The sequence below is a fragment of the Dermacentor variabilis genome, chromosome 6 (assembly GCF_050947875.1).
Source record: "Dermacentor variabilis isolate Ectoservices chromosome 6, ASM5094787v1, whole genome shotgun sequence".
NCBI lineage: Eukaryota > Metazoa > Arthropoda > Arachnida > Ixodida > Ixodidae > Dermacentor > Dermacentor variabilis.
Window position 1 is genome coordinate 183396891 of NC_134573.1, and position 14383 is coordinate 183411273.

The 14383-nt window shown below is 46.2% G+C and overlaps 1 protein-coding gene across 7 annotated transcripts in view; it reads right to left on the reverse strand.

Annotated features, from left to right (window-relative positions):
• Nucleotides 1-14383, reverse strand: part of LOC142585926 (kynureninase-like) — a 73353-nt gene that overhangs the window by 47778 nt on the left and 11192 nt on the right. Inside the window, exons 1-2 of one of the 7 annotated variants that reach the window (XM_075697026.1) lie at nt 2495-2597; nt 322-494 (exon numbers count right to left, since the gene is read on the reverse strand). The exons of 3 other annotated variants lie outside the window; for them this stretch is intronic. Coding sequence is in view for 1 of the 4 variants with exons in the window: in XM_075697024.1 (XP_075553139.1) it covers nt 2495-2503 (9 nt within the window). In the remaining 3 variants the exon portion in view is untranslated. Of the gene's footprint in view, nt 1-321; nt 495-2421; nt 2441-2494; nt 2628-3264; nt 3378-14383 lie in introns of those variants that run through there. 3 more of the 7 variants (XM_075697027.1, XM_075697024.1, XM_075697028.1) reach the window with 3 other exon arrangements.

Below are 14383 nucleotides of genomic sequence, written 5' to 3' on the forward strand. Positions count from 1 at the left end.
ACGTTGCCACAGACTTCGAGATAAGCATTGCAAATGAGAAATATTTCTGACACACACTTGAAGAGAAGCGCTAGAAACCAACGACACAAACATGTCTGAAAATGAACTACCAAAACGTTGGCCTCAGGACATTTCTAGGTAGCCCTGGGGGGCAGAGTTCTGACCACGATGGAAGAATACTTTGGTTCTGACTGGTGTGGTTTAAGTCTGTTGCCAGCTTTGCGGGTCAATGTTGCCAGACTGCCTGCCAAATTTGACGGGGAAAAGCACGGTCAAATGTGGTGAATGCAACGACGCCGTTTCCAAAGTGCACAGAGTTACCAGATCACAGGCGCGCAGGTTCACAGCTCCCGACAGTACCAGAAAGTTGCTGCATAACCCGCGTGCTTTCAAATCGCTTGCTTGTTGTGGGCCCTGTTCTCCGACGGTACGAAGCACTTTCTTTCACTGCACACGCTGTGGCTGGTCCGCACGGGACGAGGCTTTCGCTGGATCTGAAACAGACGCGTCGCATAACACTCGGGGCGTCATATATCGCTGCAGCGGTAGAAAAGGGCTGCATCGCCTCGCTTTGCACAGGCACTCTCCTGAGGATTAGGCTGCTTGCAATACACTTTTCGGAAACTGAGATGCGTCGCATAACAATCGGGGTGCAATATATCGCTGCGCTCTCGCTGCAGCGGTAGAAAAGGGTTGCATCGCCTTGCTTTGCACAGGCAGTCTCCTGGGGCTTACGCTGCTCACAATTATACGCTTTTCTGAAACTGAGACGCATCGCATAACACTCGGGGTGCAATATATCGCTGTGCGCTCTCGCTGCAGCGGTAGAAAAGGGTTGCATTGCCTTGATTTGCACAGGCACTCTCCTGGGGCTACCGCTGCTCGCAATAAAGACTTTTCTGAAACTGAGACGCGTCGCATAAAAGTCAGGGCGCGATATATCGCTGCACGCTCTCGCTGCAGCGGTAGAAAAGGGTTGCATCGCCTTTCTTTGCACAGGAAGTCTCCTGGAGCTTACGCTGGTTGCAATAAAGACTTTTCTGAAACTGAGACGTGTCGCATAACACTCGGGGCGCGATATATGGCTGCGCGCTCTCGCTGCAGCAGTAGAAAAGGATTGCATCGCCTTTCTTTGCACAGGCAGTCTCCTGAAGCTTACGTCGGTCGCAATAAAGACTTTTCTGAAACTGAGATGCGTCGCATAACACTTGGGGCGCTTTATATCGCTGCGCGCTCTCGCTGCAGCAGTAGAAAAGGATTGCATCGCCTTTCTTTGCACAGGCAGTCTCCTGAAGCTTACGCCGGTCGCAATAAAGACTTTTCTGAAACTGAGATGCGTCGCATAACACTCGGGGTGCGATATATCGCTGCGCGCTCTCGCTGCAGCAGTAGAAAAGGGTTGCATCGCCTTGCTTTGCACAGGCACTCTCCTGGAGATGACGCTGCTCGCAATACAATATTTAAAAACATTACGCAGCTGTGACGACTGAAAGTTCTGAAAGCGCTTAAGCTTCAGCCCTTGCGTGGTGACAGAGAAGAAACAGAAACATGCAGGTAAAAATAACTTGCAGGTACGTAGCGATAGATCCGGCACGGCGCGCGACGCACTTGCGGCGGAAACCGCGCGCGTAGCCAGAAAAAAAATGCCCCGGGGGTTTCGCGTCGCGTTTCAGAAAAATTCTTTACGCAGATAAAGGCACAGCAAACACTTTGCCCCGTTGCAGCGATTGCGCGCAGCGAATTAAAGCGCCCCGAGTGTTATGCGACGCGTCTTTATTGCGACCGGCGTAAGCTCCAGGAGACTGCCTGTGCAAAGCAAGGCGATGCAACCCTTTCCACCACTGCGGCGAGAGCGCGGAGCGATAAACAGGGCTCCGAGTGTTATGCGACGCGTCTCAGTTTCAGAAAAGTCTTTATTGCGACCGGCGTAAGCCCCAGGAGACTGTCTGTGCAAATCAAGGCGATGCAACCCTTTTCTACCGTTGTAACGAGAGCGCGCATCGATATAAAGGGCCCCGATTGTTATGCGACGTGTCTCGGTTTCAGATCCAGCGAAAGCCTCGTCCCGCGCGGACCAGCCACAGCGTGTGCAGCGAAACAAAGCGCTTCGTACCGTCGGAGAACAGGGCCCACAACAAGCAAGCGATTCGAAAGCGCGCGGGTTATGCAGCAACTTTTCGGTACTGTCGGGAGCGCGGAGCCTGCGCGCGTGCGATCTGGTAACTCTGTGCGCTTCGGAAACGGCGTCGTTGCATTCGCTACAATTGACGGTGTTCTTGCCCGTCAAACTTGGCAGGCAATGTGGCAACACTGACCCGCAAAACTGGCAACAAACTTAAACCACACCAGTCCGAACTCTGCCGCCCTGGGTACCCTGGGCTACCCATTTCCATAAGCGCACCGCAAGGCGAACAAACGTACCACAAATAGCAGTCAGAAGCACAGCTCTAAATTTCAGTTCGCAACTGCACAGTTCAGCCTAGTTTATACGTACATCGGCCATGGTCAACCGAAGAAGTGTCGAAAAGACACACCAATGAAGCAAGCTCCATGCTGCTTGCGCGACTTCCGACCACGTCGTGGTTCCGATGAGGTGCGCGCTGATTTGATGTCCATGGTGATGCGAAGTCAAAGATACTGCGAGTTCACGCTTGGTTTTTTTTCTTCATAATATGTCCAAATATATGAGCAAGTTAAAGATTACATATTTTGACTGGTGCACTAATAAATATAACTAAAAAAATGAAGCGTTTATGTATGAGAAAAACAATGACGTAACCGAAACCGAAAGTTTTTGTTTTTGACGTGCAGTGTCCAGCAGTGCATGCAGAGCTCGTGCAAAATTATTATTATACTGTTAAACTTGAAACCTAATTCTCGCCTTCCTGTCCACAGATATTAGCTAGTGATTTGTAACGTCTGGCTAACAACAAAAGTGAATTGCAACGTTTGGCTAATATCTGTGGACCGGAAGGCGAGAATTTAGGTTTGAAATTTAGTGTTAGAAAATCAGGTGTTATGGTATTCAATGAAAACAGTGAAGGGACACGTACAATACAGGGCCAGGAAATACCTCGGGTAAACGAATATATACCTTGGTATATGGATAAACGAAGGCAATATATATATGGAAACACAGGAAAAGGCAACAACAGTAAAGGGGAAGAGAAATGCAGCCACAATGAAGCACAGAACGCTATGGGGATACAATAGATACGAGGTGCTCCGGGGTATGTGGAAAGGTGTAATGGTTCCAGGACTTACTTTTGTAAATGCGGTTGTTTGCTTGAAATCAGGGGTACAATCAGGACTCGATGGGGACCAATGGTCAGTGGGTCGCCCCGCATTGGGCGCTCACGGGAAGACTCCAAATGAAGCTGTGCAGGGTGATATGGGCTGAACTAGTTTTGAAGTGAGGGAAGCTCAGAGTAAAATTGATTATGAAGAACGAGTGAGAAATATGGAAGAAAGTAAATGGACTGGGATAGTGTTGAGGCATTTGAACAGGAAAAATGTTGATTCACAGTGGGGGAAAATAACTAGGAAGTTTACCACAACGTATGTGGCCTGTACGGTGAGCAGCACAGCAACAAAGAACGTCAAGCGGAAAGTCAGAGGCTGAATATAATCTCATGAGTGGCGACAATGGAAAAGAAACTTGTCATGAGTAACTATATACTTTAAAGGAAAAAAACGAAATCAGAAAAGACACGCTTTATTATAACTCAAAGGGAAGCTCATTACTTTTCGAAGAGAGATCAGGGTGCCTTAATTAGAACACGCACCTAAAAGCGAGATATAAGAAGGAAGAAGAGGCATGTGCTTGCTGCGGTAAAGCTAGGGTCGGCCACACAGGACAAAAACAAAAAATGATGGAACATGTTTTATTAGAACGTGAAGATGTCGACCCAGCGGTCGACTTACACTGCTTATGGATTATACATGGCTCTCAAATATGCAACTAATATGTGATTAAGACATGTAAAACTCGGCCTTGTAAACAACATAATGTCACCATGCATCGCCCTTGTTATGTTGTGAGCTGCAAATGGGCACCACTGGCCTCCTTGAAACCCTTGGGTACAAAGAGAGCAGGGGGAAAGTCGTAGTTTCTCACTATAGTGAGAAGCTCCATGGGAAAAGTAAACGCGTCCGCAATAGACAAGAACGGCACCGCAGAGCGGCACTATCGGATTAATGGATGGATGGATATTATGAGCGTCCCCTTTGGAACGGGGCGGTGGGTTGCGCCGCCAAGCTCTTGCTACTATACTGCCTAATATCCTACCTAGGTTAAACAATAAAAAAGAGAAAGAAAAAACACCATGGACTACCCCACCCAAGTTTTCTGATCCCCAATTGCGAACTGTGCTTTTGTACGTCTCCGTCTTTTGTCGTTTCCCTACTTTTCTTCCACCAATCCTCCAGTCGCCTCTTACTAATGTCTATTGCGGACATGTTTGCTTTACCACTGCTCCCTTTGAACCCAAGGGCTTCAAGGAGGCCAGTGGTGCCTAAATTGACCGTTGGGTACACGTCTTCACATCCTAATAAAACATGCTCCGTAGTTTCCCTAGCTTTACCACAGCAACAACATGCTTCTTCTTCCTTCATATATCTCGCTTTATAGGTGCGTGTTCTAAGGCATCCCGATCTCGCTTCGAAAAGTAACGAGCTTCCCTTTGAGTTATCATAAATGGTTTCTTTCCTGATTTCGTTTTTTCCTCTTAAGTAGTTACTCATGGCAGGTTTGTTTTCCATTGCCGCCCCCCATGAGATTAATTCAGCCTCTCTGACTTTCCGCTTGACCTTCTTTGTTGCTGTGTTGACAACCCTACAGGCCGCATACTTGTTGCTAAGCTTCCTAGTTCTTTTCCTCCACTGTGAATCAATGTTTTTCCTGTACAGATACCTGAACACTCTCCCAGCCCATTTACTTTCTTCCATATTCCTCAGCCGTTCTTCATACTCAATTTTACTGCGAGCTTCCCTCACTTCAAAACTAGTCCAGCCCATATCACCCTGCACAGCTTCATTTGTAGTCTTCCCGTGAGCGCCCTATGCAAGGCGACCCACTGACCTTTGGTTCCCGTCGAGTCCTGATTGTACCGATGATTTATAGCAAAGAACCGCATTTCCAAAAGTAAGTCCTGGAACCATTACACCTTTCCACATACCTCGGATGACCTCGTACCTATTGTATCCCCATAGCGCTCTGTGCTTCCATTATGGCTGCATTTCTCTTCCCCTTTACTGTTATGGTTTTTTCCTGTTTCCATATATCCATTGCCTTCGTTTATCCATATACCAAGGTATTTATATTCTGTTACCCGAGGTAGTTCTTGGCCCTGTATCTCCACTGTCTGTTCACTGTTTTCATTGAATACCATAACACCTGATTTTCTAACACTAAATTTCACGCCTAAATTATTGCCTTCGTGTCCACAGATATTAGCCAGACGTTGCAAATAACTTTGCTTGTTAGCTAGCAACACAATGTCTTCCGCATAAAATAAACCTGGGAGTTGCTGCTCTATTACTGTACCCGCCTGTTTGTATGAGAGAATAAAACCCGATATTACTTCCTTCTAGCGCCCTCTCCATCCTCACCATGTACATCATAAACAGCTGCGGGGAAAAAGGGCACCCCTGCCTCAGTTCCTTGTTGATATGAACTTCCTCCTCGCTCCTCATCCCTTCCCATTCAACGCAAACGGTATTTTCTAGGTAAATATCTCTCAAAAGCTGTATACAATCGTTACCTAAGCCTTCCCCTTCCAGAATATCCCACAAAATGTTGCGGTCTACGTTGTCGTAGGCTCCTGTAATGTCTAAAAAGGCCACATACAACGGTCTGCTTTCTGGTTTTGATATTTCAATACACTGAGTAAGAACAAACAAGTTATCATCCAAACGCCTACCTATTCTGAAGCCATTCTGAAGCTCTCCCAAAATGCCATTATTCTCTGTCCATGCTTGAAGCTTTAATTTGATTGCCTACATTGCTAGCCTGTATATTGCCGATGCAATGGTCAACGGTCTATACGAGTGAATTCTGTCTTTCTCCCCCTTACTTTTATAAATTAAATTCATTCTACTTTGTCACCAACTGTCTGGTATTTCGTCTATCTTTTAAAGTTTTTTCCACTGCTTTCACCAGAGCTTCCTTACTTTTTGGTCCTAGTTCATTTATCAGCCTAACGGGAGCCTCGTCTAGCCCTGTGGCTGTGCGCTTAGGAATTTTCTCTTCCGCTTTCTTCCAGTTTAATTTGTCAGCACTAGCTGCTTTTCCCCTTGGGTCTCTTTCATGCTCTTTTTTTCATCAAGTATAACCTCGTCATTGCGTTGGAAAGATTCGGCTGCTGCTTTTCGGATGTAATTTATTGCCGCTTCTCCTTCCAGTCTGTTTTCATCTTCGTCTAGGATATGTTGTTGTATTGTTGTTGACTTCCTGCCTAATAATTTTATGCGGTTCCAAAATATTCTAGGTGCGGCCTTCTTTTTCTCACGTATTTCTGACAACCAACGTTCACTTTCACCTTTTAATTTTGCTTGCACCAGTATTTGAACCATATACTTTTTCTCACGGTATATTACACATTTACTAGTTACTTCATCCTGTGGCAACTGCGCCTTCTTTGCCTGCCTGTGCTCTCGATATGCTTTCTGTCGTTCGGCGATCGCTTCTCGTATCTCCTTGTACCATCAGCTTTTCGGTTTCTTTTTTCCTTTTCAACGAACATGTTGTTTCTCTTTCCGTATTTCTGTCGTTATTACACTTAGAAGCTCCCCATATTCCCACTCTTTACTTGGCCATTTGCCAAGTTCTTGCTCAACTCTAGTGACTGTATTTGCTATTTGTTCAGCGTTCAAATTTGGACTGGCCATTTTGCTCTCCTTCCCAACTACATATCCCATTTTCAATATGATGCGTTTATGGTCACTCCCTATGCTATTAAACCCTTCCTCATCGACGACCATTTCTCTCAACTTATCATGAATTCCTTCTGTCATCAGACAGTAATCAATGGTCGATTGCCGGTTTCCCACTTCCCACGTGATCTGTCCTTCACACTTAGGCCCTGTATTCACGATCACGAGGTTATGTTGCTCACAAAGGTCCAGCATTGACTTCCCGTTATTGTCGGTATAGCCATCTAAATCCTGTATGTGGGCATTCATGTCACCTAATAGGACAATTTCAGCACCACTCCCGAAACCCTTAAAGGGACACTAAAGGTTACCAGAAACTCAAGTTAAAGTGGTAGAGCAATGTTCTAGAACGTCTAAGGCGTCAATATAATCGCGAACAGAGCTTTAGTAACCGAGAAATTGAGGTAAATGCATGACACGATTTGAGACCCCCCAGCGACATTCCGGTACTAGCCCGATGACGAAAGGTCTCCTCATAATTTGTGTTACTAATACTCAACTACTCGTATTAAAAATATCATTTCATTCGATTATAAGCCGGAAAAAATGCTACTTGTCTACGTCTATTCGATTCTAGGAAAAAATAACATTTTGACGTTACCCTTCAGTAATATGGGTGTTCGAAAGGTTTCGTTTTCGCTCGACTCTGCGCCGCGCACGCTTTGGAGTTTCAGTAGTTTCGTTATCGCGTCGTGCTGTGAGGGTTCTGCTCGCGAAACTTTCATTTGGAACAAGCAGCGAGAATGCCACGTCCATGTGATGTCGTGGGAAGCCCTCGTTGCTTTCCCGCTCCGGAGAGCCGGTGTCGAGGCCGCCGTCTTAGTACGCAACGACGCCGGCAGTGCGAGCCCTCAGAAGCAGGTCGCGCTCGTCGGTGCTCAAATCGCTGAAGTTGAGCCCACCATCGCGAGCCAATCTGTCGGTGTCAGGGTCCATTGCGACGAGCGTCGAAGTTAGCGTCATAGAATGAAGTACCAGCTTATGGGCGTCTTGCGCTGGAGTGTGAGGTATAGTAGCGGCGCCTGGTGGCGGTGCGGGAAACGACATCTGGGTCGTGCCAGCTTGGGTCGTATTGAGCCCTGGCTGTGGCGAAGCACGTTTCTAGGCCGAGTTTTGCGTCGATTCGCACATTTTTATGCCCTGTTGCGAGTGCGAAAAGGCTCGTCGCTTCTCATAGACCACGCCGACCACGCTGCGAGCTCGCTGCAGCCTATAGTTTAACGAAAACGGACTCTCCGTGTGCCGTGGGACGTAACGTGGGACGTAATTCGTTTCTCCTTCCGCTAGCCACCATACTCCCGCTTTCGCTCTGCTGTCGGCTCTGTCTTGGCTCTGTTTCTGGCCGCGCGTTCGCGTTTTGCGCAGAAAAGCCGTAGCGCCGTCTGCGGACGCCGTTCTACTCACCGATGGCGCAACGTCACTATGAGACCATGATGTCAGTTCTCCTCGATCGGAGGGCGGGCGATTTGAACTGCGCTAGAGGTACGCGGACGCTTCAGAACGCATTTTCTCTTAAAATAAGTCTCTCCTTGGCACGAAACAAGCGTTTCGAGGTTTCTGGGATGGTATTTCAACAGTCCACGTTGACTTAATAGTAACCTTTAGTGTCCCTTTAATATCAGCGCTTATGCATTCTACTAACTCTTTATTCTTCTCTGTGCAATTTTTTTCCGGTCCACAAATACGTAACGCCCAGCCAAGTTTATTTGTACTCATTGTACCTGATAACCAAAGATGCTCTTGACATTGTGAATTTACTCTTTTCCATTTGGCTCCCTGATGGATGAGCGTTCCGACTCCCCCTCCCTTTCTTTCCGAGTTAGTTCTATTGCACCCTTCCCAAACATAATTATCAATAACTGGCGGCTCTTCTGAGTCTCTAAGGTGCGTTTCTGTAACCGCATACACCCCTATTTGTTCTCTGTGTAACTTCCCCTCAATCTCTGCCCACTTTTCCCTTCTTCTGCCGCCCTGCATGTTTATGTAGCCTATTGCATGGCGAGCTTTTTTTCTTGTTTTCCTCCTTTTTCTATTATCGACGGCGATGCTCTTCTGATGTTCCCCTAGGGGACCTTCTTCATAACTATATACTCTGACCTCCTGAGCGCCCGCGGGCCCCCTAAAAAAGCATCAGCGCGACCACCAAGTCGGCAGCCCACTTCTCGTGCTAACCTGTAATTGAAGTGGATCCCGTCTCGTTTAAAACCACCACAACTTCTCACTTCCCTGTTTACTTCGACAACCTCGAAGCCTTTCTCTCGGCTCATTTTCCATATTGCCTCATTAGCAGCCACTACGGCTCTTTGTACGTGACTGTCACGCACAGGCACCTCCGGCACCGTGCACACCACCATCTGCACCTGAAGGGATAGCTCGCGCAAGCCGCCCACCCCCTTCGCCAAGCGCTGAGCTAGTCCTGGCCCTTTCCTGTTTAGGACGTCATTTAGCCCACCTGCTACTATGACGAGGTTGCGCACGTGGGCATTTTCCGCGAGCTTTTCTTTTGCTCGCTCCATGACAGAACCCAGTGTGCGCCCTGGAAATGTCCCTACCGCCACTCTTTTGTCGCCTTTCACCCTCTCCACAATTGCTTTTGAGCACCCAGCAAGGTTTGAATCGCCAGCGATAATCACCCTTTCACTTTCTCCTACCTCTCCCTGCTTCCCTTTGTCATTTTCCGCGTGATTCGGACTCGGCAAGGGGCATTGTCCCCTGGGATCCTGCTTTTTCCGCTTAGCGGCCTCAAGGTAGGTGCTGCTCTTTCCAGCTAACCCTTCACCACCCTGCCTGCGTTCGACGTATTTCTCTGACCCTCCCTCGCGTGTCGCGTCGGGGGTTTGCGTTCCATTGTCACGCACATTCTCGTTCACAATGGCGGCCCTGTTCAGCTTTCCCTCGGCTATAGAGGCTAGAAGGTTATCCTTCTAGCCTCTATACCTCGGCTGCTTCAAGTCTTTTTTTCAACTACCTTCCATGCCTCACGCTCCCTGTTTAGCTCATTTTCGAGCTCTTGCACCTGTTTGAGAAGCTCTTCCTGGAAAGCCTCCATTTTCTGCAGCCTAGTATCGACATCACATTGTGTGCCGGTTGTTTCGACGCCTTCTCCATTATCACCCGTCTCCTCATCTGCCTTGAGTCTCCCACAAAATATTTGCTACAAATCCATGTGGTCTCTGTTGGTGACAACGGACTTCCATCGACATTGTGCGGAAATAAACAAAATATATCGCCGCATAGCACAAATACGACAGGCGCACACAACTTTCCCTAGTACGTCCCCTACAATATATAATAGAGGCAGCAATGTAAATAGCTTGGCCATTCTTTAACAGTGCTAAAGAGACGGAAGTTGAAAGTATTGGAAATCATTTCTGCTTCAGCAATGCCGGCGCGACCAAGACGCGGGCATGTATCGTCCAATAAGTCGATCGATCGGTGCAGTGGTGATGCAAGAATGAACTGCGGTCATGTTCAATGCATCGTGCACATATCCAACATCTCGGCACGCGTGAACTCCGGCCACTGCTAGCGCATGCAACAGAAGTGGTTTCCATTCTTGGGCAGCGCACACACAAACGAAACACGACAAAGAAGACAGGACAAGCGCTGGTCGAACAACTGAACGTTGTTATTTGAATAAAAGGATTATATAACCAGTAATCACGAAATTCATGTGGTTTACATGTAAAAACCGTCATACACTCACGAGTGATCAATGAACGAGATCGCTTCGTTTGCCAGTTGTTTATTTCGTTCGGCGAACCGCAGTAATCCATGTCTGTCGTCTGCTTTTGTCGTGCTATTTTCTTGTGAATCGACAGAATTTCACAGGTGGCGTCAACGTTTTCGTGTTTACATTGCTGTCGTGACAGATAAGAACACATTAATGATTTCCAGTCACCCGAAGAGGCGCAGTCGCAAACAAGAGACGTTTCGCGCGCAGCGCGAACTAAGGGCGGTCGCGACCTTGAAGGGAAGCGACGGAAACGTGGGAAATCGTTCAGCCAGGGGAGAAACGAGCGCTGGCGTATAGGATGAAACTTGGCGTGCGGACGTCTATAGAGATTAGTAAGACGCGATCGGAAGATTGGTGGAAGAAAAGTAGGGAAAAAAAAAAAAGACAGAGACCTACAATAACAAAGTTTGCAATATGGGGTCAGAAAACTTGGTTATGGGAATTCATCGTGGATTTTGTTATTTTTCTTTTTTTTTAACCTAGATAGGACATTATGCAGTATAATAGCAACAGCTTGGCGGCACAACTCACCACCCCATTCCAAAAGCGACGCTCATAACATCCACCCATCTAACCATACTCATACCACGTTACAAAACATAAATGCAGTCATACCTGAAATTCTGGGTTTTATTACTTCAACTTGAACCTTTTCAAAATGAATAGATGGATATTTCGCAATTTAGGAACACATTCTCCCTCTCGTAGGATCTCGAACATGCACCCCCCCCCCCCCCCCTCATTATGAGGAATAACAAATAAATGTCGAGCCACAGTGCTGGAACAGACAAGCACGATTTTCCGTTCCCAGTATCTCATTGTTAGGAATTATGAGACAATTTACTTGTATTTCTGCGGTGTGGTGCGTTCATCTAGTCACAACGCACAATGCACGATCCATGTGCGGAAGCTTTGGATGTGCAAGGGATGTCCAAATCACTAAGACATTCGATGTCCTTTGGATGACCCGTGACTGCCATGTACTAGTGGAACATATTGTTACGGGGATGTTGCGAGTATAAAAACTATATTTACAATATATATACAGGATGACTCAGAATAGTTAAGATGGCTAACCACCAACAACACGTAGCAATATAACCCGTAATAACATAACCCCGTAACAATATTATAGATGTGAACTAGATGTCGCTAAATGTCTTGAATATTTGTTCTTTTGTGGTACGTTCAATGGATATTACTGGTTTGCTGGGTACTTGCGCAGCCTAGAGCTCTTTCGAACGCACCAGTCCAACGCGTGTTCAGTCAGGTTTCGTTGACACAGAATGATTTGAGAAAACGCATGTCGGATGAGGCACTGCAAGCTCTCCTTGACGTTAAGTTTAGTGTGGCAGTGTGTGGGGACTGCTTTAAAGATTTTCAGCCAAATGAACAGTTTCTGTCGCGCTACAACTCTGCAGTTCTATATGGTCCAAGTGGCAGTAGCAGTTAATTCCAACGGGACTAGATTGTATATTTAATCCATTGGCGTAAATCCCCAATGTAAGAAGTATCAATTGGGACTTTACGCAATGTTTTTTCGCTCATTGTTTTAGTCAAGCAGCTACGTAGCGCGTGGGAGAGGACTCAGGCTGTGAAATGAAGTGTCTCCTACTATGAGGTCTTGTAAATACTCGTATAAGGCTGTCACTTCAGTGAATAAATCTTCAAGGTCACATGAAGTATCAAGTGCAAGAAATATATATATATATATATATATATATATATATATATATATATATATATATATATATATATATATATATATATATATATATATATATATATATATATACACAATTGACCTTCGAGCGACAGATGCACGGAGGTCAATTAGCTCGCAGCTGTGGTCGCGATTCCTAACTCCACCGTTTTCAGACAGTTTCAGCTGTCATCGAGCGATGTGTGTTCATGTTCACCTGTGCGCGCGTGACACCCTGCTGGTTGATTTAGTTAAAATAAGTTGACCAGATAGTTGGTTTGAATCCATGGTAGAATGGGTAAGCGCGTCTGAACAAGGACGTACAAAGAAGCTGACACACAAAGACAGCACTGTCTCCGTGTGTGTGTTTATTTCTACGTCCTCATTGAGTGACGCTTAGATATTCTATCATTGTTAATTTAGTTAGTGAGGGAATGTTTACAAGTTCATACGGCCAATAAAAGTACTATCCTTACTTCGTACAGCTGCCAACTAATTTGCTGTCGCAATCGCTGCTTCGCCTTTCAAGCGGAACTGGGAATTTCTTATTTTGTACGCCCACTTTATACACTCATGATAAGCATATTCTAGGCACTGTACCCATGACGTGGCGCTATACCTCCTGCCCATTGGCTGCGCCGTCACGTGCCGAACGACGCACCGACGCACTAGGCCACACACGAGGCCACACGTTTATTCAGCCAGATGGCTGCGGCGTGACGTGCCCAATGACGCGCGCACTGCACAGTCAAGCAGAACCGTGGAGCCGCCGTGGCGCTGGGGACGCGTGCTCGACTTGCACCCCGGGGGCCCGGGTTCGAGTGCCGCGCACGGCCATTTTTCGTTGGCGGCGTGGAAACCGAAACCACAAATTTTGCAAGCAGGTTCGCTACATCCTCCTTTGCTAAACTGGTATAGATTCTGGTTTTCTCTTACGAAGGGTTGAAAGGACCGAATACAGAGGTGTTGAAAGTGAGAGAAGTACAAAAAGTTTTGTAAGTCATCTGCTCTTCAGCCGGCACATATATAAAGGGAACATATCTCAAAGCGTCTATGCTGAGTGTGTTTGTATATTCCTTTCTCCACGAATATGCAAATCATTGTAGTCGCAATTTATTTTTTTTGCTATGCCTTGGTTTATATCAGATGTTTTTCCATTGAGCAAAGAGCCAGTGAATTCTTCTAGAATTGCTTTACGTCTAGAATGCTTTACGTAAAAAAAAGACAAACTTTTGTTGGGTTCAACCCTTAAGTTGTCGACCAATCAGCAGATGTTATAACGCGCCTTCCCGACTGGAGAATAAATGAAATCACTTGTTCTGAATATTAATCACTCTTTGCTTATGTAACTTTTATTATAACATCCTTTTTCTCTGAAGAAAAAAAGAATCAGAATACCTTGTTTTTCTGCAGCACGTGAACATTTTTTTTCTACTGAGATATGTTATGAACACCATAGTTATGATGCGGTAGGAAGCGAATTTGCTCAAGTTATTAACTCGTCATCACCAGGTTGAATGAACGTAGCGTGGATTAGTAGAAATGCAGGCATTGCTTGGATGCACAATTATTCCCGAAAAAAAAAAAGAGTTCTTTTTTAACCTGCACGTCGAAACTATTCTTTAGTTCATTGCAGGTACCGGTGTCGGCTGCATTCAATTTTTTATATGAATGCTACAAAGAAACAGCACTGTAGTAGACATGTAAGAACATTATTTTTTTTTTTTTTTGCATGTAGAAGTGCAGCAAAAACTTCTTCGAATGCAACGGCCGGGATAATGCGAAAAATTCCAACCGGCATCTTAAACACATCGGGGCCAGAAATTTCTGTCTTGCTACAAGTTGCATCTCTCGCGTTCATGCCGCTATCAGACATATCGTCGATTATATCCGCAACTACAGTGTCCACGACCCTCAAGCATTGATTCCGATGTTCCGAGGCCGCTGTTTCTTCTCGTTGCGCCACGTTACGCTTTTGGAGGAGAAGTTGCGGAATCCCGCATTGCGCTGAC